General features: G+C 41.1%; 2 protein-coding genes and 1 pseudogene across 2 annotated transcripts in view; 2 read left to right on the forward strand and 1 right to left on the reverse strand.

The window, feature by feature from the left end:
* Positions 1 to 4892, forward strand: part of BMX (BMX non-receptor tyrosine kinase) — a 46415-nt gene extending 41523 nt beyond the window's left edge. The window contains exons 18-19 of the mRNA XM_016118957.2: positions 1338 to 1495; positions 3385 to 4892. Of these exons, the coding sequence (XP_015974443.2) occupies positions 1338 to 1495; positions 3385 to 3459 (233 nt within the window). The 3' untranslated portion in view covers positions 3460 to 4892. The remainder of the gene's footprint in view (positions 1 to 1337; positions 1496 to 3384) is intronic.
* A 327-nt stretch (positions 4893 to 5219) lies between these two features.
* LOC118608356 lies at positions 5220 to 5338 on the forward strand (annotated as a pseudogene).
* A 595-nt stretch (positions 5339 to 5933) lies between these two features.
* Positions 5934 to 26716, reverse strand: part of ACE2 (angiotensin I converting enzyme 2) — a 39621-nt gene continuing 18838 nt past the window's right edge. Inside the window, exons 9-19 of the mRNA XM_016118926.2 lie at positions 24808 to 24977; positions 21940 to 22166; positions 19523 to 19667; positions 17287 to 17385; positions 16433 to 16555; positions 15848 to 16020; positions 14608 to 14666; positions 12056 to 12156; positions 10543 to 10659; positions 8545 to 8739; positions 5934 to 6870 (exon numbers count right to left, since the gene is read on the reverse strand). Coding sequence (XP_015974412.2) covers positions 6762 to 6870; positions 8545 to 8739; positions 10543 to 10659; positions 12056 to 12156; positions 14608 to 14666; positions 15848 to 16020; positions 16433 to 16555; positions 17287 to 17385; positions 19523 to 19667; positions 21940 to 22166; positions 24808 to 24977 — 1518 coding nt within the window. The 3' untranslated portion in view covers positions 5934 to 6761. The remainder of the gene's footprint in view (positions 6871 to 8544; positions 8740 to 10542; positions 10660 to 12055; positions 12157 to 14607; positions 14667 to 15847; positions 16021 to 16432; positions 16556 to 17286; positions 17386 to 19522; positions 19668 to 21939; positions 22167 to 24807; positions 24978 to 26716) is intronic.

Consider the following 26716-nt stretch of genomic DNA (forward strand, 5'->3'; position numbering starts at 1 on the left):
CACCAGAACTTGGCTCCTGTTATTTTCTGGCTGTTTCCAAAAACTAAATCCATTCTTAAATAATGTGTCCCAATAAGTATATTCAAAATGAACCAGGGCCTCTGCAAAGTAATTCTCAAAGAGGAGCTGCACAGATAATTTAAGCAATGAAATTATTCTCGAGATAAGTGAATAGCCTTCCAAAGACAGAGCTGTGACACTTTCGAATGGTTGTTTTAGGATGTTCGGTTTCTTTTTAAAATACAGCCACGACAACTTGTAATATTATCTTCCTGTGAACATTGTTCATAAAATCTGTAGCTCTAAATGTCAAAGAAGTTGAAGGTAGTACTTCAGTTATGATTCCAGAACAAACTTCTTCTTTGTTACATATTCCAAGTTTTCGAAGCTGACTAAGTGTTGAAATTCTCTTGCTTGGCCAGTATGACAGCAAAATGGCCGCTGTTTAGAGAGCAGTTAAAATGCCCGGTGCTCTTTTAAGTGCTCTGAGTGTTTTATCCTGTTTAATCCTCACAACAACTCTATGATGTGCAAATATCTTCATGTTAGAGACACGGACCCTGACTGAGAAGGATAAGAAACTTGCCCCAGTGGATGAAGGGGGCCTCAAAGGCCACATCTAACTGACCCAAAATGCCCGTCTCTTGACCACTATGACCAGAACGCAGTTTCTTAACCTGGAGTCCACGATGCCCCGGATGGAGGACAGTGGACAGCCAGAAATCAAACGCCAAAATGCTGTGTGTTCATTTTCCCGAAAAAGAGCCAATGGCTTTCATCAGATTCTCAAAAGGATACCTGACCCCCAAAATATTATGACCCACTGTGCTGATAAGAAAAGGAGCAATGCTGTCAATGATTTTATCTTTAAATATTCATTGAAAGATAATCTGATCGTGCAATGAAATGGTTGCACACAACAGCCAAGGCAGAGGGAAGGGGAGAGTGAGGGCTTCAGTCAGTCGCTCCTGAGGGCTGGAGCCGGGTAGTTCGTGGGTTGACCGAGGCCCCAGCCACTTCTCTGAAGTGGCCTGAGGGTCTGGGCCCCAAGTAGCTCCCTCTGCAACTGCCCTTGCCATTTACCCGTTTACCAGCAAGAATGGGTGTCTGGGTCTCAGGAAACATGGAAGAGAGGCCCTAGGCATCCGAGGAGATGGCGCAGACCCACTCTCCACACTCTGTCCCTTCTGCTAGGACTCATTTCCCCAGGTGCCCTCGCTCTGACCCGTAGCCTTCCCGACCTGTCATGTGTGTGATGCTCATTCATCAAATTCTGTACCTTCTGACGTCCCCTTTCTTTCCCTGGCGTCTGCTGGCCGCCCCTCCGTGTGCTGCAGGGATCCTCATGTGGGAAGTGTTCAGCCTGGGGAAGCAGCCCTATGACTTGTACGATAACTCCCAGGTGGTCGTGAAGGTCTCCCAGGGCCACAGGCTCTACCGGCCCCAACTGGCGTCAGACACCGTGTACCAGATCATGTACAGCTGCTGGCACGAGGCAAGTGCACCACCTGGGGAAACTGGTGGCCGCGTTACTGCCAGACAATGCTTCTTTGAGGGGAGGCACCTGCTATAGATCAGGTAGAAATGGCCCCGGGCCTCTGCGCTCAACTGTTTGTAATCTAAAACAAGCAATGCTGGTGCCAACAATTTAACAACTTACGTTTAGCACTGTTCTAAGAACTTCATAAATATTAACTCATTGATTCATCAAGAAACATACTATGAGCTGGGTAGTATTATCATAACTAAAACGAACAAAAGAAACAGAGACCCAGAGAGGATAAGTGACTTGTCCAAGGTCACATAGCTAGTACGAGGCAGACCGACTAGTGTCGGGGCCCCTGTTCTTATCCACACTATGGGGTCTCTACCCTAGTGGAAAATGTGTAATGGAGAATATATAACCACGTGTAGAGAAAACATAATGGACCCGATTCCATCCTCTCTTCCTACGCCTCCAAAATGTTGAGTAAAAGCATGTGGGTAGAGAATAAGAGTCTCTTTTGGGTTAGACATAGAGCTGAAATTGCAAGGGATTGATTTGCCCTTGCCAAACGCAGTCTTTACACACACACACACACACACACATACACACACACACACACACACGCTGAAAACACCAAGCAGTTTATAAATTATACACATGCAAGAGAAACATAGACAAGTACAGGACTTCTTGCCGTCACCTGTCAGACGGAGAAGGGCAGACAAGGGCTTTTGTGGTGAAGCCCGGGCCTCCCCAGCCCTCCTTGCTCTAGCGCCTGGGCCTAGGACGATACCATCTGCTGGACAGGGGTCCTGACAGGAAGAAACTGCCTCCTTCCCACAGCTGATCCATAAAAGTGTGTGAATTGTGACAGAATCCATTGAGAAGGATTTGCACAATCCCGATGAAGGTTCTGCACAGAGTGAGCATTTTGTACATCTTAGGCTCCCCGTTTTATATAATTTATTTTGCGACTTCTGAAAAAAACATTCCAATTTATCTTTCTCATACTTCTTTGCACAAAAATAAGTATGTGAGTATATGCGTGTGTTTCTTACCAAAAAAATAGCAAATTTCTCTCCGCAGGTGTTGACCCTCTAGCAAAGAGCCTATTCCCCCCTGCCCCCATTCTCACTACACAGACCATTGTCAAACTTCTGAATTTCTGCCAGTCTGCTAGATAAGAAATGGCATTTAGGGCAGCTTTCATGTGCCCCTCTTTCATTATGAGAGAGCTATATTTTTAAGGATATTTGTATATCTTTCTGAGAATTATGCGTCTTATTTTGCCCCTTTCTTCTATCAGGTTTTTGTTCCTCTCGCCTCGATTTTAAAAATCACTTTATAAAGTGATTGTATCTATTTTATGTTTTAACTTGGGAAATTTGACATCTTTATGATTTGTCCTATTCGAGAACAAGCAATGTTTTTCTATGCATTCGAGTTTAATTTATATGTTTCAACAGTGTTTTAAAGTTTTCCTCATTTGGGGATATGTTTTTGTAAATATTTTATTTTGGTGTTGTTGCTGAGAATGGGGTTTTCTCTTCCATTATATCTTCTAATTCATTATTGTACATATATATGAAGGCTACTGATTTTGCATATTAATTTTATATACTGCTCTCCTGGTGAATTCCTTTAATTATTTGGGTTGGTTTTACCATTGACCGTCTTCATTCTTCCAGATATACAATCATATCTTAGGCCACTAAAGATACTTTTTCAATTCCTAGGGCTGCAATTATTTTCTCTTTAGTGGAAATGTCTGTGGTGTTTCCACATTTTTAAAGTTGCCAGCTTTAGGACTGAGGCATAAAGATTTTATATATTTTATCTTTAATCACAACCTTCATAAACTAAACCATTGGTTTGTTGTTGTCGTTGTTTTAATTTAGCTTCCAGAAAAGCGTCCCACATTTCAGCAACTCTTATCGTCTATTGAACCACTTCGGGAAAAAGACAAGCCTTGAAGAAGAAATTAGATCTGATGAGAATGAATTATAAATGTTGACTAACATCTTCGCTCTTTTGAAGAAAAGTAGCAAGGCCCAGGTGATGTAATCTAGCTAGTTCTTAATGACATTCTGTGTGCTGTTTGCCTGTTATATTATCTAGAAATGAACAAGATAGGAAATAGAAGGTTTCCTTGAAATATAGGTCAAATTACTAGTTCTTTTTATGCTGCTCTTAATAATATACTTCCCAGTCTATAGCAGAAGCACATTTTCTGATTGCAACATAAAGACGGTGTGTACCGTGTGTAAAGATGGAACAGAATTGAAAATTCATTTGTTGGATATTTGTTCTTTATATCATCACTCTCATAATTAAATATGTTATTAACAAGTACAGAAATGTGGACATTTGCCTTTATGTTTCAATATCCTCAATCTTTAGCATGCATGAGAATCAAATGGAGAGTTTATTAAACCCACAGAGACACTCGTAGAGCAGGTCTGAGTGCAGCCTGAGAATTTATATTCTTAACAGGCACCCAAATGTCCTTATGCGGTCAGTAGAGGTTTCCCAGAAAAACCTCATAATGTGATGGGCTTTGTCAGGTGACCCCTGATTCAATCCAAATGACAGAATTCTCACCTGATATCCAGATTAGAACAATGACTCTTTATGTCATCACGTACATAAAAACTAAAGTTCACAAATATTATTCCATAATATATTAGCTATGTTTCACATAGAGCAAATTTTAAAAGATGCGAAGGTAAAACTTAGTGCCTTTTTCCTTATCCTTAACCATTACCAATCTTGATTCGAGTGTAACCATGATCTTATATCTGGAATTAAATCATTGCTTTCAAGTCATTTTAAATCTTGAATTTGGGCTATGGGGCTTCTGACTAGTTTGATAACTGAAATTTCTATATCAGTCTTCTATCTCAACACAAAGGTGCAGAAGTGTGTGTTTAGCTTCTCATGGCTATTACTAAAAGGCACTTTAGCTTTAAAACTCTTCCTGGGAATGCCCTCCTTCGTGGCCTGCTGCTGAACCCACAGGTTTTCATCTTTTTTGGACTCCCTCATTGTCATTTCTATAAAGTCAAGAAGGGAGAGGTTACGTGGGGGGCACTATCGCAATGAAAAGATACCTTAATGAAGCCCCGCTACTACTTTCTTGCTGTAAGTTAATAGTCCCCCTTTACAGACATTCTTAGCCTTTCTCTTCCCCTCATCCCCCAGCTATTTTGAATGATCTCTCTTAGTTTTTTGTTTCCTGACATTTAAATGATTCTTTTCAGCAGAATTGACTTATAATAGTCTCTCTCTCTCTTTTTTTTTTTAACCAAGGCAAATCTCAACTTACAATGAAATGGAACTTGTATAATAACCACTAGGGCATTTACACATTTAGCAAGCATTTATTAACATGAACCATGTGCCAGGTTCTTTCCTACCCAAGGGGAAAGAAAGCACACAGCCCCACCTCCTCAGTGGGCCACAGTCCCGTGGCAGGGGTGGCAGGGGTGGGGGGGTTGCCAGCCTTTGCTATACTCCCCAATTTTGTCCACCAGGGACTGTGCACAGACTGTGAAACTCCCAATCTCCTCTTGAAGGTCGTTTTCTTATTTTTACGTATTTGATCTTCTAAAAATAATCTTCTTTAGGATTAAAGTAATACATGCTTATTGCAAAAATTCAAACAATACAGAATTGTCTAGTATGAAAAGAGGCCAAAGCCTGCTTAGAAGCCTGGCTCTAAAATTCAAGTCAAGTCTATAGCCATGCTGCCCTGAACAAGCCCGATCCTGCCTGATCTTGGAAGCTAAGCAGGGTCAGGCCTGGTTAGTACTTGGATGGGAGACCACCTAGGAAGACCAGGTGCTCTAGGTGTAAGAAATAAAAATAAAATAAGGGATTTGTAAGCTGACAAGGCCCTTGCAATCTGTGAAGTCAACCAAGGGTTGCCTTGCCTAAAAAAAATAAAACACGCTTAATAATTTTTAAAATGCTGTTTAACTGTATTTAGTGGTGATATCTGGCACTTATTGTTTTAAAACTTTATCCTCCTCTGACTTGGCTAACTGATCCACCATCACCATTATCTCTAGAGAATTTAAGAATAAAATTATCTAACATGATGCTGGTCACCACACAGAGTGAGTTGACAGATTCGGATATTTTAATCTATTTAATCTACAGAGTGGATGCTGTGCTCAGAACTGGGCTGGGGGATCTGAGATACAGAAAAGCAGCATCGGGCTTCGTTCCTAACCTGAGGGTGTATGTCATCTTAATACAACTCTTTTTAAGCTCATTTTATAATTGCTTTATAAAGCAAAGCTGTTTAAGAAATTAGGATACGTTCCAAGACATTTGAGAGGTCAAGGGTCCCAGGCAGTGAAACAGTGACCTAGCTGGAAGTGAGGAGACAGAACCCACAGAGACTCTAGCACATAAATGCCCGTGAGACCACAGAAGTGTGCAAATCTAGTATTTATTAAGTGTCTGTTTTGTGCTCAGCACTACATAGGTGTTGTGGGTGAATACAAAAGAGGGTAACATTCAGTTGGGATTTCCACTCACTCCACAGAGAAGAATGGAAGTGAGTTTCTATCAGATGTGGGGAGAGGCGGCCGGGCCATGGAGGCCCCAGGGCTACTTTAACCTTGTCAGGGAGATGAGGATGGAGGTTGGAAGTGAGAAGGCAACTCTCCCTACATTCTCCGGATTCTTCTCTCTTCTTTAAATTTGTCCCCTTGAGGAAGGCACGGGTCCAGTCCAATCATGACTGGGCAAATGACTATAGTACTTAGATTACACTGATGTGAAGAGGATGTGTCATCCTTTATACTTGAATTAAAATAAAGTGAACAGTGTGTGTCATTTTCGACCCGCACAGCTCTATCGGTTTGTGTGCGCTGTCCTTAAAAGCCATCCACACAGATTCCATACAAGGCTCTTACACTTACTTCTGCCTGATATCCTTTTTTTCCCCCAACTCCACTAACACAGCAGACATTTCCATTTCCATAGCCCCTGAAGAGCTGGGGAAGCCAAAGATGTACTTTCTCTATTATTCTCAAAGATAAATCTCTCTTTTAGGAAACAGAAGTCAAATGTTGAGGCAGAAATAAACCCTAAAATAATGCAAGTGAAGAGGCCCTCTCCTCGGCATGTCTTCTTGGACGATTTCCCTGAACAGAGCCATGGTTCTAATATTTAATGATATTTTTATAATCTCATATTTTCTGTAATGTGAAATGAACACACACATGGAATAAAACCACCTCAAGGGGAAATGAAATAGATTTTTCTAAAATGAAGTCTGAACATCATCGTTATTTTGGAATCCTGCATTATTTTCTCCTTTACTCAAATCCACGGAAGAATAAGGATTTTCTTCGCTTCTTTCTTGATTTTTCCTGTTAAAAATAAAGTGAAGTCACCTTAATAAAGTGATGCTAGAATGACACTTCCTCCCTTGGACTCCACTGGGTCCAGGCATTTTTCACATCTCAGCATCTAATTACCGGTGTACATTTGCATATCAATCCCTTCTTAATGGACCATAAACACCTGCAGTGCACTGGGTTCACAACCATTGTCACAATGGTTGGTAGAGCATAAGAAACTGGTTAGAATCTGAGCCCTGGAATCAGGGAGAGGGGACTTCTGTGCCTCAGTTGGCCTATTCAGAAAATGATGGCAATTATTTGGAGTCAATGAAATAATACTTGCTGAGCACTCACGGGACCTGACATATAATCCTCAGTAAATATCAACCGTTACTATTATTTTTAAAAACTCACTGGTCGTTTAGCCAATAGCCTCATTTCAAAGAGCGTCCCTACTAAAATCAACTTCCAAAGTATAAAGATCGGGGTAGCACAGCTTTGTAGTACAGCTAACAGCTTTGGAAACTGGGTGTATATCCCAATCTGTTGCTCATTAGCTGTGTAAACTCGAGATAGTTACTTGGCCTCTCTGAATCTCAGGTTTACATATGCATGAAGGTAATTACATATTTACATCATAGGCTTGTTGAGATCATTAATGTATGAAAGTACTGATCATGGTAGTCGGTCTTGTTTTTTTGTGTACCTTCTGTTAGCAGTGTGTGAAATGACAGAGGTGTCCCAAAAAATTTGTTTAATAAATTAACTTTGGAATAGTATCTCATGTGCAAAATTTTAGTCTGTAGAAGAGTGCTTCTCAAACTATACACATGACGGGGGCTGGGGGTGGAGGGTCTTACTAAAATGATTCTAATTCAATAGGCCTTCTGGAAACCGATCATTTTAGTTGGCTTTGGGAAGGGAACTTGGAGACACCAAATATCCTTCTGTGTTTTTAAATTTTTAACCATATGCATGTATTCTATTTGATATCTAGTTTTTTTAAATGAAGACACTTTGGGAAACTAAAAATCTCTATAGTGAAGAAAATTGAGCAAAATCGACGGGTGCCTGTACAAATTCCATCAAGAACATGTTTAAACAACCTCAAGTGTGCAGCGTTTTTAGGTGCTCTAACATATTATTAACCATAATTACATAAGCCAACAAAAGTAGATGATTTCTCGCGATCAGGAAAAAAAATCTAGTGGTAGAGCAAGACTATAAACTAGGTCTCCAGTGCTCTAAATCCTCAATGAACTTGGATCTTCAACTCAAGAACAGATTAGAGGGTGCCTGACCCATGGACTAATAGAGGAGTAAAGATGATTAAAGAGTAGCAGTTCAGAGCAAATCTCTGAGCTCATTCTTAAATGTTTTATAGTTCAAACCCATAATCAATCCCTGAGCCCACCCACTGCTGAGTTTGCAGTGCCTCTTGGCAGTGGGGACATGATGCCGTGGCCAGGATGGAGTGTCCCTGGGCATGCTAGTAAATTCCGTGAGGTAGGACTTGCTAGGAAGGTGAAGTGCTGATAAAATCTGGTGAATTTCTAGGGGATACATCAGAAATATTTGGTAACAAAATTGTCCGAAAAAGTAATTGTCCTGTACAACCTGCCACTTAACTGCAAATTTTCCACTTAGCTTTCCCTAAACCTTTCTGTTTCAGGATCGATGAGTCTAGAAAGGGTCACTTACTTCCTTCGGTCTCTGATCCCGACAAAGATGAGCAGGACAATACCAACCACCACCAGTCCCATCACGACACCAAAAACAATCAGCCATATGGTGACAGGTGGCTGGTAAGGGGTTCCCAGTGTTGGCTCAATACCCAGAAACTCCAGGGTGTCGTCATCCAGGCGGAAAGCGTCATTGATACGGCTCCGGGACATCCTATTCCCAAAAGCAAAACACTTAGGCAAAATAAAGTGGCGCAGAATGATTTACTCCTTATATTATTGTTCCTGAAAGGATTTTACAGGGCTTATCCTAAGAATGTACACCTTAAAGAGCAATGAAATCAAAGTAGATGAGCAGGTCCAGTGAAAGAGATGATTTTTGACAATTATGCACCTTTCGTATCTTGCAACGTGGATTAGGTTTGGGGAGAGCTTCGTTGGAAAATTGGTTGCAAGTATGGAAACACGCCAATGGCTGGCATTTGTTCATTTGTGACTATCGTGTTGCAAAGGCAGAGGACTTCTCTTCCGTCAGAGTATTTCTACAATAACTTTATATCGAATAATGGAAAAGGGCAATCGGATACTCTTCTATAAATCAATCCGTTCCTATACCCAGTTGTATTTTCCAAATACAAGATATTGGCATTAGGAGGCAGCACTGGGGATGGGACATAGCTGAATTTTATAGGTAAAAACAACAACAAAAAAAAGATGAAGATTATTTTTCAAACAAAGCAAAATAACGGTGAAATGGAGAATATTCAGGATCGAAACCCGAAGTATCCGGCATCCTATCCTCCTACCAGATGAGGAGGTCAGAGCCCACCCAGGGAGGGAAAGAGGTCAAAGCAGAATTAGTCATGCAACCGTTGGCAACCTCGGCCTGAAAGTATCTCAAGTCATTCTGGAAACAGGAAGTTTGAGGTCCCCTGCAGTTTGCAGGAGGGCTGGGCTCTTTCGTGGTGATCTCAGCTGGGACTTTTCCCCCAAAACAGAACAAGTCATTTGGAGGCAGTCAGCGAGTCTCTGGGCATGGTTGGGTCACGCACCCCAACGTAGATTTCCCAGGCGAACGCACTGCCCAGCGGGTCTCAGTTCTGCCTCCAGATATGAACAGCAGCTCACGAGGGCCACCTAGTGAGCGTCCCCGTAGCGGTAGGTATCTTAAGCTTTTTAATTTAAGGGAAACCATCTCCATCCATCCATGCTTCGCTTTTGCTGTTTTGAGAAGCAGCTGAGACGAACCAAGTGAGCTGTCCCTTCTAAACCCTTCCTGCCCACAGCGAGTCCCTCTCCTCGTGCGGAGGCTGACTGACGTCTCAAGAAACCTATTCCGGCCTACTTGGTTTCAGACTTTGCTTACTTAAATCAATGCTACATCCAAGTCCCCATAGCATATGACGGCAATACCTGTCCAAGTCCCTTCTGCACTTAAACCATTTTCCATGAGTGCTGGCCAGACTTTCCTCAGCCAGTACCTTTTGCCTTTGCCCGAGAGCATTCTCAGGCCATAAGGTGCCGCCCCGCCTGCAAGCCAGAAATGCAGGGGAATTCGCATCACCTGCAAGCAGTTCTCAGCCAATGACTGATGGGAGGTGATGAATAAATACCCCAGCTCCTCTGGGGCAATTTGGGTGCATGTTCTACAGTCTCCCAGAATTCCCCAGCAGAACGGAGCTCTAGTTGTTCACAGTGGTAATTCGCTCGCTAATATATCACTTATTATCCGCCTCCCATTCTCCGTCTCCCGTCAGCGCTTCTTGTGATCACCTCCCAAATAAACTACTTACAACCCGGTCCTTGCCTAAGGCCCTGTATCTGGAGGGACCTAAATCGAGACAATTTCCTTGCTATGAGGTTCTCCTGGAATTAAAACCCAAGTTTTTACAATGAGGTAAAACATGTAAATGACTCAGACCAGCGCCCGGCACACAGTAGGAGCACACTCAACGTTAGTTCGTGTTGTATCGGTTAACCCCCTTCCATCTTATGTAGTTCAAAAGCAAAATATCACCTGATGGCTCCTTCAACTTCGGTTCTAGGAATGAACTCAGACACATTTTGAGGGGAAGTGACAAAGAAGTTGAAGGAGATTCTTGGTTTCAGGTCACTCACCCACACATCTTCCTCCCTGTGGGGAAACGAAAGAAGCGTCTTTTATTGTATCCCAGAAGACACACTTAGGAGAATGAAGACTTCCTCTGGCGACAATGAGACTGAGGGTCGATCACAGGGTTAAGTAGAGAGATGCGGGGCAGGCCAAACAACGGAAGGATGTGATTGTCCAAAACAAAACCAAAAAAACGTAGCACTGCCCAAAGCACGTGAATTCGACTCCATAAGTTGTGATACCAAGTCTTGGCACTATTTGTTCCGCTCCCACACAAGAACATTTTTTTTTTTCAATGCTAGAAAAATTTCCAACCGAAAGCACCGGAGGAATCATTGGTGTCCCAGGATTGTGACAAACAACATGGTAGCGGTGGCTTAGTGACATGGACAGAAGTGGCGCGTTTACATCCTCCGACCCTACTCCACCAACGAAAGAGTGTCATGTTGCACCCACGGCGAGGGTAAGGAGTGGGGTTTACAGGCAGTGTGACGAGACTGTGCTCTCACCGTTGCCAGAGTGATCCTAGCCAAACCTGAGGCAGATCATGTAGCTCAAAGCCCCTCTCGCTCAAAATAAAAGCCAAAGTCCTTAGAATGGCTTGTGAGACCCACATGAACTTTCTTCTCGCCTTCCCACCCGCAGGCTCCAGGCCTGCCCTGCCCACAGTACCTCCTACTTGTCTTCTGCTAGCTCACTCTGCTCCAGCCACATCGGCCTTCTTACTGTTCCTTCGACAGGTGAAGCATATTCATGCCTCAAGGATCTCTCCACCTGCTCCTTTCCCTAACTGAAACATGTCCCCCCATTGTCTGTATTACTGGCTCTCTCCCTTGTTTCAACTATTTGCTCAAATATTAACGAGGCTTTTTCTGACCATTTCAATTAAAATTGAACTCTGTATTCACTCATACACACATGCACCAGCACTCCTTAGCCTTTTTCCTGTTGTATTTCTCGCTGCAGCACTTATAACCATCTAATTCTACTATATTTCACTTATATAGTTTGTTGATTGTCTGTAACACACACACACACACACACACACACACACAAAACGCATACAGTAGAATACAAGCAAAGGTGTCTGCCTTTTTCTTTCAGTGCTGAGGGTGGATGACAGCATTTAGAGGAGGGAAGGGAAGAGGAAAAGAATAGAGAGGCGAGTAGGGAAGGAGACAGGAAGGAATAGGAAAGGAGACCGGCATTTAATAAGAACAATGCTTTTGCAATCTCCAAGTCCTATAAGTCACAATCGCCCCAAAATAGAGTGGCCCAAGTTCCAGGATATCAAAGAAGTTTAAAAGTTATTAGGAGGTTTTTCTTAATTTGAAAGGTTGAGCTTAATACCTTTCAGACTCAAGAACGAGGGAAGTTCTGGTTGAAATAACTACTGAGCACAACAAAATCAACTCACCCAAAAGGAATTGTCAGGTTTTTGACTTTCAAAAAGTACTCTCTCAGGCTATAGGCAATAGATGACTTGAACAAGTACATTTCATTGTCATTCCATTCATACTGCAAATTCAAAAGAAAAACACTGCTCAGTAGGAATCACAGGATACATGCAAAATCTGATCATCTAGAAACATTATTTTTAAATTTTCTAAGATTCTCGCTATTGATTAAGTCATGGTCCTCCAGCTGGAGTGCCTATCAAATATCACCTAGAGGCCTTGTTAAGTTCATGAATACTGGGTCCCACCCTCAGAGTTTCTAATTCAGAAGGTCTGGGATGAGACCCAAAAACATGCATCTCTAACAAGCTCCCAGGCCGTACTAATGCCGCTGCTAGTCGGGCAACCATGCTTTAAGGACCACTGGGTTCGCTGATTCTTTGACTTTAGTTTGATGTAAGCTGAAATACACACTCTGAGGGCAGGTTTATAGATGTGAGAATTGCAAGTTGTGCGTTTGGGTTAAAATGTCCATATATTGTAGACAAATATGCTGAGCTTTTAGTATTTTTATAGTAAGTTCTCAGATATGTGTAAAAGATAAAGAAACTTGAGATTCAAAGGGAAAAATAACTCTTTGGAAACAAGGTAATTTGTTGTTGTTTTTCAGGGCTAACCAAATGGCTTGCATGTTTGCACAGTTCGCATAGTGTATTTGTATAGTCTATGAAAAACTTGTTAAAAGAAAAAAAAAAAAAAAGAATTCACTCTTTCCTCCAGTAGCTGGCAGTAGAAATCAGCGAATGGCACAAATTTTGCACCTGTCCTTTTCCTTTGAGGAAAAACAATGAGATTTCACAAAAGAATTGTCACATTAACTTCAGCCTGATATCATTCGGGCTTTGGAAAAAGTTGCCTTGATAGTAATAATAATATTATTAATACTAATACTAATAATATTCTGGTTGCTATTCCTATATTAAAAAAAATAAAGGTTCAGTTCTCAAAGGATCCAGTTGGACTTTGCCATGAGATATAGCTCGACCCGGACAGACATTCTGGCTCTGATGTGTAGTAGCTGCGCTAGAGGCGTATGGTTCTCATCTCATCAAAGGGGCCTTTTGCTCAGTGAATCAGCCTCAGAGTGTTGCACCATCGAATCCTCTGAAGACTATTTACCAATCCCTCAATGCATGGAAAGAGCACGTGGAACAAATGTCGAGAAAAATATATATATAATTGAAAGGAATCTGATCTGCTGGATACTTTAAAGTGATGAAAATTTATTAGACCAAGGGAAAGCTGATAAAAATATAACAGAAAGAGAAATAATCCCGTATACATTCAGTGGCTGTTAAGAAACAGGAAGTTGAATTTACAGGGTTTGGGAAGTGATGCACCTCCATTTTTATTCTTTCTTTCTTAAATGTTCATTTTTTTATTCCTACTATGTTATTGATATTCAGATGGCTTATCCATGAAAATTGTACTACAACGACTCTGGAGCCGTGGACAAAATTTACGTTCCCAGAAAAACTAAGGGGATAGAAATGCAATCTTTGGATTTATCCAGTGCAAAGAACAATTTACTATAGCACCTTGGACTGTTTGATCCAATAGTCCCAGACTGTCCTCCAATCCTGCAAAGCCTTCAGGGTGCCATGCCCCCATCCAGGCCTTTGCTCCCCATCTGCCTGGGACAACCCCTCTCCTCTTTCCCAGCCAAAGCCACTACTTCTTCAGACTGGATAACCTGAAACAGGTGTTTAGGAGAAAGCATTAACTGACTAAAGTAATTCACATTTAGTGTAGGTAATGTGATTTTCTGTAAAATATTTAGTTATCCTGAAATGCATCTCTACATCATTTCTCGAACTTTGCTGTAATTAAAATCACTTGGGAAGCTTTCAAAACTCTGATGCCCAAACTCTTGATGCCACGCCCCAGGGCAATTAAGTCAGACTCTCTGGGAGAGGGACTCAAACATTAATATTTTGAAAACATATGACTCCAGTGTACATTCAGGTTTGAGACACAGTGTTCTAAAGCAGAGCATCCTAGTCTTTATTATGTATACAAATGACCCAGGGGTTTGTTAAAATGCAGATTCTGGTTAAGCTGGCTCCAAGGCTGAGGCCTAAGATTCTTCATTTTTAACAAGCTTCCAGGATGTAGATGATTGACTAAAACAAAGCAAAGCAAAGCTTCCTACACTACTTCTAAAAACAAACAACTTCTCAAAATACAACCATGTTCTCTTCCTTGAATACAAGTAATGGTGATAAGAGTGAGTTGGAAGGGTGGGTATTTGGTATTTAAGATTGGATGTTTTCTCATTGATCTTTATCCAACATCTTCAAGGTAACAAAGAAAAAGTAGACACAGCCAATTCAATAAGGAATGTGTTACTGGTGGGAGTGGGGTGGGGGGCGCCAAAGGCCAGAATCTGGGGCTCGTGGTTCTTAAGAGAATCATGGGGCCCCTCATCTCTTAGACGACACTGGACTGGACTTACTGTGTCCTAGTTAAGGGAGTGCACTAAAGTCATGGACACACTGTCCAGAATACTCACGGCTTTTTCTCCAAGAGCTGCTTTTAAGCTTATCCTCACTTTAATGCTTTGGCCGGAATCTGATTAAAGAGAAATCACACACTGTTGTTACAGATGACAGACTGACCCTGTGTGTTTATTTCCGCCCCCTCCCAAGGACCCACTAAAATGATAGTAAAGGAATTTTTAAAAAGTTATAAACATACTTTTGGAAAATGAGAAGTCATGGAGGAGTGGTAAGAGCTTTCTCAAGGGTCAGGCAGCCATCGCCTACTATGTACACAGAGGCGGCACAGACCTCAAAGTTCCCAGAGAATCCTAGAGAGGCGTGGGATTCAGATACAGCCAGGGGCGGAAAGAAGACACTGGACTCAAAACGAGGGGAATGCAAGTCAAGGTACATTAAAGCTGCTTTGGAGAACAGTTAATCCTCCTTTCCCACACACTCTTGCTTAGAAAATCACTTGAACGCCATGCTGCAGCAAACGAGTTAATTCAGGAAGGAAGACATGGAATCCAGGAAGCCCTGGATTCAACGCAGGAATCATCAAAGGAATGACTCTGGATGAAAACTGTAGTCCAGACTGAGATGGGAGCATGTAAGACTCTAAGAGGAAAGTCTAGGAAATAGAAATAGTTGGAAAAAAATTAATGCAACGTAGATAACAAATTAGGCATGCAAAAATAAATGAGGCAGTAGAAACTCCAGGACAAACAAAAAGCCATGTAAGAAAGGACATAAAATAGTATATTACTCAGCTCTGCAGATGTAATGATGTAAACATTGATCATTTCTTTACTAAGAGTCATTATAAAGGTTTACTGGGAGAATAAGAAAGGGAGCTGGAAGAATAGGCCAAAGTGCATGTCTAAAACTGACCAATAAAGAAATAATAATGTAAATAAATTGTGTAGAAATTTGAAGGTAACTGCCAGAAAGAAAAGGTAAGAGCATGAAGATTGTTTTATCTGTCTTTTAAGAGCAGGATTTGAGTACAGTGGGCCGAGGACTGATATAGTCTTTTATTTTAAATATAGAGCTAACAAAGCAGATGAGAAAGAGTAGTTTTCACGGGTACGTAGTAGGTACTCAAGAAGTATTGTGTTTCCTCCTCAATCGAATGGCAGTTGCCACCATAGCACAGTCAGAAGCAGGGTCTACACAGAGGGACTGTGTCACAGCCCCGTGAGACTGGGGCCAGAGAAGACTCGGAGAAGCAGAAAAGGAGCTATTCGAAATGTATCAGCTTGGGGAACCCACATGGACTCCAGTCGGTGCTCCATCCCACGAAGGAATTTCTGTTCTTTTCTTTCAGCCAGGTAAACAAGGGCTCGAAGTAGTTGAGCAGTGGTCTTACATCCATATTCTTTGTTCCTGCGATGCTTTCCAATGCTAAGGTCCAGGGTTTTGATTTTCCAAGGCTCAGCATTTGGCTACATGAAAAAAAGGGGAAGGTGGGTTCAGGGTCTTTTCAGGGATTCCAGATGTTCATGTATTTACATGTATGATCTACGGTTTCTACTCTTTGGCTTGGCTACGTTTGCTCCTGGCAGATGAGAAAATAAGGTGCGTTAACGGATGTATTTATCCTTCAATTTCTCCTCCCTTCCAATTACTACAAAGGGAACCCCATAGTTATGACATGGAGAAAGGAAGTGGCCTGTCCAGCCATCACATGATCTAGGTCCTTGTGTGATCACAAAAATAAACATTTAATTGATAGATGAGGACATTTCGAGGACAAAATTTTTCTTTTTAGAACAGAGAAATCAAATTTACACCTAGGCATGGAAATGAGTAATTTGGAATAGCGGGAGAGGTTTGACATTTTGAAGCATTTCTTACTGGAGCTTCTTCCCAGCTTCGGTGGAATTTGCGATATCACATTTGTACAGGGGACCTTCGTGTTGAGCTATTCGACAAAGGGCTTCTAGAAACTGGAATTCAAAAATGGTCCTTGTGTAATAACTGTAAAAGAGAGAAACAAAAAGGCAGGCCCCTGTTTAGTTACTACAGGAGAGTCACCGATTAGGGCATATGTTTAAATTCTGAGGCCCTCGTAACTAAAGAGATACTATCAAACCTCTTTCTCCAGAAAACCTGAAACATGAACTCTATAGATTCATCATCTACTTGCATTTCTGTATCAGCTGATAAAAACGCAGTACCATTTTGTTAAATGTCAGCTCACATTTGTATTGCATTTTATAGATTTCTAGCCCTTACATACAAATTCTGCCAATCAGTCCTTACAGTAGGTCAATAATGCTATTATTTCCTCTTTACAAATAAAGAAACGGGCTTAGCAAATTCAAGACCTGGGGCTAATGGAGAAAAAAAATATCTGGCGCTCATGGATGAAGAACCTAGATTTTGTGACTTCACATTAAAAACGCTCTTCATTACAATCACTCTGAACTCTGCCAGTAACAAGAATACAAACGAAAATACCTGTTTGTTTTTCTCCCAAGGATACTATAAATTCCTTGATGGTGTAGAAAAGATCTCACGCGTTTTTTTTTTAACCCAATCAATTATGTTGAGTTAAATTATCATCTATTTTGAGCTTTTAGTGGGGAGGTGGGTGGAGCTGGAAAGAGAAATTACAGCCATCGCTTCATAGATACCTATTCCTTTATTGTTAGTACGGCTGTCCATGACCCTGTAAGTTAAACAGTAAGAAGAAAACTGTCGCTTACCGGATGAATGAGTAATCATTAGCAACGTGGAACAGAGATGCAGGGTCACAGTATGTTTCATCATGGGGCAGAGGTTCTACCACCCCAACCAGCTCTCGCCTTTGCGGAAAAAAAAGAAGAAACATTAGCTGTGAGTCGCTCGCTGACCGTGAGAAGGTACGGCCGGGCGCAATCTCATCAACAGACGGCATTTTTGCTGGAATTGGTTGTCAGGTGAAATGGACACAGTGTCCGAAATTACAGAATACAGTCCATCATGTGGTTATCTCTTCCTTTTTAAATTCTGCCAGACTTTATCATTAGAAAAGAGCCGTGTCTTCAAAACACTGATTTAATAAAGTGCATTATAGGGCCGAAAATGTATAACGAAAGCCCTAATAATTCCTCTCTGGCACCACGGTTTATGTGCTCCTGGAAAACCGAATTTTGTAATATTGAAATCTTACTTATTCTTCAGGGCTAGCTCAAATATCCGCTTCTGCGAGACCTGCCCGTGTTCCCACCCACCCGTGAGCAGAGCAAACCCCTCTGCCCCCCCCCTTAGTCTTTGGCTGTGCGTCCTTTGCCATTTCTCCATTTTATAATTGTTCAAGTCCAGCTCTTACAGCTCTTTCTTTCCCTGGAGACTTGAGCTCCAAGAGGGCATGGCTGTGTCTCGGTTATCTCTAGAGTTCCAGTGTCAAACAGTGTCTAATGTTAAGGAGAGACTTCATGTGTATTTGTTGAATGAACAGAGTAATTAATGCCTTAGTGAATCATCTTAAGGTTCTGATTCCATGTACCTTTAAAAAGAAACTAAAAGGGATAAAAAAATAATTCATTTAGAAAAAATGCAGGGAAATCATATATTTGGCATTGTTTAAGCTTAACACATTTGTCCTATCCGATTGTGGGATCATTATAGACACAATTTCAGTAATTCTCAAATGCTAGAAACAGTTATAGTGGCCGCTGCCTCCTTCCTCCCGAGTAGGGTTTCTGTTAACAGAGAATATTTGCAGAAAAGTGGCACTTAAATTTATGGACATGGGGCTGAAGATTACATGGGGAGATCTTCACTACAAAAAGAAAAAATAAGAAAACAAAAAAAAAAAATTTGACAAGAGTCTGATTAATGGATGGTGGGAGAAAGATTTCCCTCCCTTATTTCTCCTTTCTTCTTTCCTTCCTTCTTTTCTTCCTTCCTTCCTTCTTTTCTTCCCTTCTTTCCCCCTCCCCTCCCTTCCTGTCTTCCTCAGTTATCTTTCATTTAAAACCCATTTATTTCATCCCTGCATGTGTCAGGCACTGTGCAAGGCACTTGAGACAAGACAACGAACAACATAGTACTAAAACTATACAGGGATCACCATCCGTTGTCCAAAAGTGTCAGGCTCTCTATAACTTGGAATTCTCTTTGTTCCCTCTACACACATCTGGTTACCTCCCACACCTTTCTCAGAGCTCAACTTGGAATCCTCTCCCCATCTCACCCACCAGATTGGGGTTTAGACCCTCGCTGAGGTGCCCATTCCCTCCCATCACAATGCGACACGTTGCAGTGATTTGTTGCATTTCCCACATCCCTCCATAGACTAAAGTTCTTCTTGAATTCAGAGAAATGATCAGCACTGGATCCCCAGTGCTTTGCCTAAAAGACGAGGGTCAATATTTTTTGTTTAAGAGAATAAAATTGAATAAATTGATCGCTTCCTAAATAATATCATAGTTTAATGGGTGACGGAACACTTCAGAAGAACAGAGCATGAGAAGTTATGTCACCTGAACCTGCATTGGTGGGGGAAAGAACAACAACAAAAAATGTTATCTGAGGAGAGAGCACCAAAATAAATACTTAAAAAATAAAATGGAAGCAGTTAGTGTGTGTGTGTGTATGTGTGTGTGTGCGCGTGCGCGCATGCGTGCGTGCATGTGATGGCACCTCTCTAGCCTAAACGTACTTCTCTCTCATTTTCACATATTTAGCCCCACATCACCAGATTTCAAGATTTAGCCATTGAAATCCCAGGTGTTGTGACTGTGAAGAATTCTCCGAGACTCCCAATCACAGAAGCAGATCCTGAGACAAGGTCCTGGGCGATGATCCCAGGAAATGTTGGCAAAGCAGTGAGGAAGAGAGACAGAGAAAGGAAGGCAGCCCCCACAAGGTGTGCTATCGAGCAAGTTACCAAACGCTTTTAGAGAAACAGCAAACTCATGAGAAAACATTTTACCGATCGCATTTTCATTGACTTACTTCATTTCCCACCACTTTTCCATCCACTGCTCTTTGGGAATTTCACCCTTAAAGACCATCCACCTCCACTTTTCTAACATGTAAGTAAATGGTAAAGTTCCAACGACGTTAAGCGCCTGTTTGAGTAGGAAGTTTATTTCTGTTTCTGAAAGTAAAATGTAAAAGGATAAATATTAAGATGAGGATGACAGTGGATGTCTTGTGTTGGACAATTTCCTAATCTCAAAATATTCCTCAAGATATCCTTACTATAGGATGATTACATGAGAAATATTGACGGTGGACATAATAATATGTATATATATTCATTATCTCAGTTAAGGAATTTGAAGTAAAGTTTTGGATAGAACAGGTAAGATAAAGCCACAAGTAACCCTTAATCCTCATTTTTTTTATTAGTTTCAATTGCTTTCCTTAAACACCTCTTCTCAGAGCTAATTAGAGCTGTCTCATCTACTTTCCTAGTCATGCTGTTTATTCTTGTAAGCTCCATGAAAGCAGTGACTGATAATGTTTCATTCAAGGCTGTATTACCTAGCCAGCTGTCTGCTACATGACACCCTCTGTGTCATTATTAAAAAAAATAAAAATAAAAATAAAAAACAGATGTGGCCAAAAGCCAGCACAATAGAGTGATAAAACAAACAAACAAACCAAAAAGAGCCTCCCCGGAGGAAACCATCTACTAGATAATTAGAAGTACAATGGACTTTAAATATATGGACATCTTCTTAACTGAGTTTAAAACAGTTTAACAAATTATGTTATTTTATTATCCTTTATCAGTGATGTAAAAAAAGGTGTAGAACTCACTCCAGTGTACAAATGAAGCTCACTGAGTTGTGAGCAGGGGGATATTATTTACTTGGAACACTACTCTATCTCTGGTGTCTATGCCTTGCACATAGTATGTACGCAATGAATATTTTTGGAAGAAGAAAGGAAGAGAGGAAGGAGGGAGAGAGAGAGAGAAAAAATAAAAGAACTTATTTGTTTAACATTAAGGGCAGAACCAAAGAAAGAGTTTTTCAAACCAGAGGTTTAACCATGTTTAGTACTGTTTTACTGATTCGACCATGTTTGCATGCTGTCAGGAAATATATATTTTTTTAATGATAGAACAAGTAGTTGTCTGTTACTTGACTTGAGAATGAAATTTTAAAATTAGGAAACAGGTGTGATTACCATGAACTCCTTCTCCTTTTTTGCCCCCTTCATGAGAGGATGCTCATCCATTTCCTATTTGGTCTGCTTACAGGAACTTTTTCAGACATGATTAAGGCTTTACACTGACCTACTCCCAGGCCCTCATGAGATCACCAAGATCTGGGCCAGAAATCAAGGCAAAGTGAATTGCCCACACAAGAATGAAGCTCATGACCTTGACCTCATTGACCAAACCTTCCAACCAGCACAGCTGATGTTTACGTCTCAAATAACTAAAATGAGAGGACAGAAATACATGAAAGAGAAGAACATATTTAGCTCTAAGTATCCTTCTTTTACAAGGGAGAATCAAAAGCTATGGCATCCTCGCTGAAGAAGCTGGATCTTGTGAACATTTGTCATATTCTGTTAAGTCCAAGCCATCCAAAGAGAAACAGGCTGCCTCAGGCAAAGATTCTGAAGAATAGCATGGATTTGAGGGGATGTCACAGGGGCAAATTCATGCCTCTGTTGGATGAACAGGACATTTCGGTCCCTTCCAATTTTGATATTCCACCACTGTTTTCATAACTAAAATTATTGGAATGACACTGATTAATAAAATCAAATAAGTTTCGAGTGTATGATTCAACAATACGTCATATATATTGCGTTGTGTGTTCACCGTCCAAAGATTCCTGTCCGTCACCAAATATCTGACCTCTGTTTTTAAAGAATTCCCATATTTCAAGTTACCCTTTACTTCACATAATATTATGGGAAAAGCTTTAGATTAGGGCTCTGGTTCTGATTCTGCCATGTTGCTTTTTGACTTTGGGTTAGTTACTTTCCCTCTTGTCTTCAATTTGCTTCCTCTGCAAAATGCTTTTTAGAATCTGTTCCAGCTCTAAGGCTGTGGGAATTTTTTACCAAGAACCAGAGGTCCAGTCAGAACTCTGACGCTAATTAGTTAGGTGATGTTGGGTAAGCCGTTTCAGTTCTGTGGGCCTGTTTTCCATTAGATGTTTCTTGGAGTCCCAAGACCATTTATTCAGTTACCTCTCTTATGCCCTTTTGAGAGATACAAAACCACAATTGGCATGTTGTGATAAATACTTAATTTTTTTTTACCGGTAGCAATTCCAAGTTACCCATAAATACCTTGTACTTTTTTATGTGGAAATTAAATATGTCCTGCGCATGAAAATAAATACCTTTGCCCACATCTGACTAAAAAATCCCCCAAATAAGCAATACAAAAAATGTCATACCATTGTCTTCATAAAAATCAGGTGGCAGAAGACCCATGTTTTTCAGATGGTTAGGTGTAGCTACAGAAAGAGAGATGACTTCCCCAACGGCTTCATGAAACCCTTCGTTAGCTCCATCTCTTAGCAGGTAGGGTTGTGTGGCATATGCCATGTAATACTGGATGTGTCCCATCTCATGATGGGCTGTCAGGAAGTCCTCCATTTTCACCTTCGTGCACATGATGATCCTGCACATAAATGGGCATGATTAAAATGAATGCCATTGAATTTCCTTTGATCATCACAGCAGAGTTGTATGAGATTTTGGTAGCATGGATTATCTTTCCAAGATTTATTCACCAATGAATATTGAGGCCCCACCTTTTATGTCAGAGAAACTGTACTAGGTGCTCAATATAAAGTGATGGGCGAGGCAGAATCCTGTTTTCCTGCTCACAGGCTAATAGAAAGAAACAAGCAGAGTCTACTACTACAAAAATTCTGGGACAAATACTTTATGAGTGATCAGCAGATGTGACTTTGGGCATAACAATGAGTGAATGCAGGCACAGTTTCCTAGAAGCACAAAGAAGGGCATAACCAAGGATGCGATGAGCAATCTGGACCCTAATCAACATACAGAAGTTTGCCAGGTAGATCGCAGGAAGGGATAAGAGGTTGACATTCCTGGAGATGCTCAGCGAGAAAGGCTTGAGAAAAGAATGTGGCATTCAGGATACTGCAAGCAGTCTGGTATAGCCAGGATAGAGAAGCGGTAGGAGAAGGGGCTAGAAATTGGCATTTGGGAATCATTAGTATGTAAGTCAGGGAGCAAATGTGGTGGGCCATGAAGCAGCTGCACAATAGCAAGAAAAGAGGGCCAAAGACAAAGCACTAGGAGGTCCCAGTACATACGGAGTAGGGAGAGAAAAATGCTTCAGAGGAGACAGAAAGAGAAGTTAAAGTCTGGAAGAGGATGGCAATGCAGAGGCCAATGAAATACAGCATTTCAAAGACAACTTGTAAATGTTATCTAATGATGCCGTAACCCATATTTAACCCAGTGAAATAAGGACTGCATCTGGCAGTTAGGTAGTGGTCCTTTTCAACTTGGCAAGAGCAATTTCATTCAGGTAAATGTAGGAGTCATATTCCAGTAGGTTCCCAACTTAATTTTCCTACCACTCTGACTGTGTCATCTCCCTAATAAACACCCTTTAAGAACTCCCCACTGCTTAAGAATAAACTCAAAATAAATAAATAAATAAATAAATAAATAAATAAATAAATAAATAAACTCAACCTCCTTTATACACTCCAGCATAATCTGCTTTTCTAACTTGGTTTTTCTCTATTCTCTTTTGAAACAATTATAAGAATAGTTACTCTGTATGTAATGTCTCCTGTATATAAGATCCAGTACTGGGACACTCACATATACCTCTTCTTTTTTAAGCCTCACTCTAGCCCTGGAGTCAGTAAACTATGGCTTGTGCTTGACCACCTGTTTTGATAAATAAGGCTTTATTGGCACATAGCTGCACCCATCTGTTTACGTATTGTCTAGGGCTGCTTTCTTGCCACAAGAGAAGAGCTAAGTAGTTTCAGTAGAGACCAGCAAAGCCTAAACTATTTGCTCTCTGACCCTGCTGAGACCCTGCCCAGATCTACTTTAGCAGGTGGATCCACCCATCTCCCGGTCACCCAAGGCACAGCCATTTAAAGACCAATAGCTGCTTCCTTTTTAATTTCATTTGGAGAAATGTGAGGTGCCTCAACCTGGAGGTTGTGTTCCCCCACACTCTGGGGGCAGTCCACAGCCAAAGACTGACTTAACAGGGGGCTGGTACAAAAGGCCAGTCCCCTGGTCTCCAGCTGTGACCAACTCTGCAGTACAATTATGCTCCAGAGAGCCCCATGGGATCAGGCTGGGGCAACCAAGACGGCACCCTTCCTTATCTCTTTCCCCTGCCCCATCCTGCTTCCCTGGCTCCCCTTTGCCTGAGCGCTCCCCCTCAACACAGCACTCACACAAGAATCCCCATCTCAAGCTAGAGAACCCGACCTGAGACACCTGCAACCTGGGAATTACTATTCCACTTTATAGACCAGGAAACTGAAACCCAAGATTAAGTACGTTGCCCAAGGTTTGCCTAGTCATTAAGTAACACCTAGGATTCAAAAGCCCATGTTCTTTCTGCCATGTCACAGACCCTTGTGCATATGCCCCGTATTCTAGCCAAACTTGCTGACTCCAGGACACAGTGCCAGGTCCTGTCTCTTTGCATTCAGTCCTGCTATTCTCCCATCCCAGTGTCTTCCACCCAGCTCTGTCTGTCTGAACGCTTCTCGTCTTTCAAGTCCAATTCACAGAACTCCTGAAGAGCCCTGTCTGATCTACCCACTATTCCAGGTGCGGTGAGTTCTCTTCCAATTCCTCATAGAGTGTTCCCTGTGTTTCTCTTATGACGCATGCCACTTTCTCCCTTTCATCCCAGCTTATTTATTCACCTGTCCTGTCTCACTTGCTAGAAGGAAACATGGAGGGGAGGGTTGATGCCTCTGATTCACACATCCATCTTCCACAAATACGAGCATCCAAACTTTCCTAATGAGGGCACCACCATACCCATGTCTATGCAACTCTAATGAGTGCATGTTATTGCAAATGAGGCAAATTGTGTCAAAGTTCAAGTTAGGGCCCGCTGGCAATCCCCTTTTTCTGGGAAAGCGCAGATGTGCTCTCATGGACTCTCGGCTCTTGTTCAAGGAGAATTCAGTCATCTCTTCTGTGCTCAGAGAAGCAGAGAAGGAATCCAAATTCATCCTTGACCTTGCCTCCATTGTCTCCCATTTTAGTATCAGCTATGTAAGTATCAGTTTTGCTACCTGAAGTCACCTTTCCCCAGGTCCCAAGCTGTGGGGTGGCAGGCCACTTTCTGGTCATTGTCTGGCTCAGTTAGCACAGATTTTTCCCAGAATGTTTCAGTCATATTAGGAAGGCCAAGAGACACAAAGAACTTCTCAGCCTCCTTGAATATCCTCTTTGCATTCCAGTTCTGGAAAAAAAAAATAAAGAACAGCATTCAATTCTAGCATTAAATAATAATATTCATTTTGTTGGATATGTACATAGACATAACCTTTCTGGAAGGCAATTTGGCAACATGTATGGATAGTTTTCAAAGTATTTATAATCTTTGTCTCAGTAATACTCTCTCTAGAGAACTAACCTAGGAAATTCTCAGACATTAGGTCCACGAATTACATTTGAAGTGATTTTCCTTTATTATTATTTTTAATTAAAATATATTTGACATATCACATTGTGTAAATTTAAGGTGTACAGCATGTAAATTGATTTTTAATAAGGAAAAAAGTGGAAACAACCACTAGAATGATTAAATAAATAATAATGACTTTGTGGACTGGAAAATATGAATAAATTAGCAAATGAGAATATAAACCACTTATATAGTAGAATCCTAATGAGGAAATGCACAAAAATATTACAGACTGAGTGACATTGTGTGTTGTTTTTTGTCTTTATTCTTTATATTCCAAATATAAACATAAACAACGATGACCTCTTTGCTAAAAACTAACTCAAGCCAACAATCATTGATTGAGCTCCTTCAAGGGGCAAGGCCCTGGTTTTAGGCTCAGTGGAAGACACAAACAATAACGTGGGCATGAAGTCATGAGCTCTTGGAACCAAAAAGGTACACATGTGACCCAGTAGCCAATGTGTAGTTGGGCCTTGGCTTCATACTCCATATGGGAACGTGAACTTCTGAATATTCTGGAACTGGAGTGGGGCAGCAGTAGGTTTCTGCCATCTAGCAAACTCTTCTGGAGCCAGTCCCTAGAGCTGATCAAGACTTCTTTGGAGATGAGACCCACATAAAGCAAACTGAGTTTGTATAATTGGCAGATACTTCATGAATCACTTTTAGTAACACTGAAAACTTCCCGATCTCAAAGAACAATCAAGTCCGGTTTTTCTTCTATGTCAATCTCAGGGATATGAAATAGGATATGACACTATGGCTTTTTTAAATTATTGACCTATAAAGGCTTAATGTCATACAATTTTGGTATTAACGAGTATGGCATTGTTATGCAGAATGAATGTATATCAAAACAGTGTAGAGTAGTAAGCCGAGTTAACACCTGTTGAATGAATAATGAATGACTAGAAAACCAGACTGGAAATATTAGAAGTTCTGAGTTCAAACCTTCATTGCCACTGACTATCTCTGTAGCTTTGGGCAAGTCATTTACCTGAACTTCAGTTTTCTCACCTACGACATGGAACTATCACAATATCTATCCCGACAGTCTCATAGGTTTGCTGTAAAGATAACATTAGGAGAGATGATGGGTGTAAAAACACTGTACATAGGCTAAGGGGCAACATAAAGATGGGCCTCTTTTGCTGCTCAACTATGAAATGGGGTTAGAACGGCTGCAAGAGCCTGGAGGCCCTTGCGCCTTCACGTTTTTATTCAACTGTGGATTCTTTCCTTATGTGAAGATGTCCACCGCATTGCTGCTTACAGATTTAAAACTGCTCATAAGCAGGAGTCCAGCAAAGTCTGAAGTGTAAAGTAAATGATGCTAGAACCATCTGAAGAAATTTTACAGTCAATTGAAGTATGACTATGAATTCTACCCAGGAATGTAGACTCTTACCTGAAGGAAGAAAAATATATAATTATAACTTTATGGCTTTTATAAAATGATATAATTATCTAAAAGTATATAATTGATTTCATCAATAGAAGGGAACACAAAG

Source organism: Rousettus aegyptiacus, unplaced genomic scaffold (genome assembly GCF_014176215.1).
Source record: "Rousettus aegyptiacus isolate mRouAeg1 unplaced genomic scaffold, mRouAeg1.p scaffold_m13_p_9, whole genome shotgun sequence".
Taxonomy (NCBI): domain Eukaryota; kingdom Metazoa; phylum Chordata; class Mammalia; order Chiroptera; family Pteropodidae; genus Rousettus; species Rousettus aegyptiacus.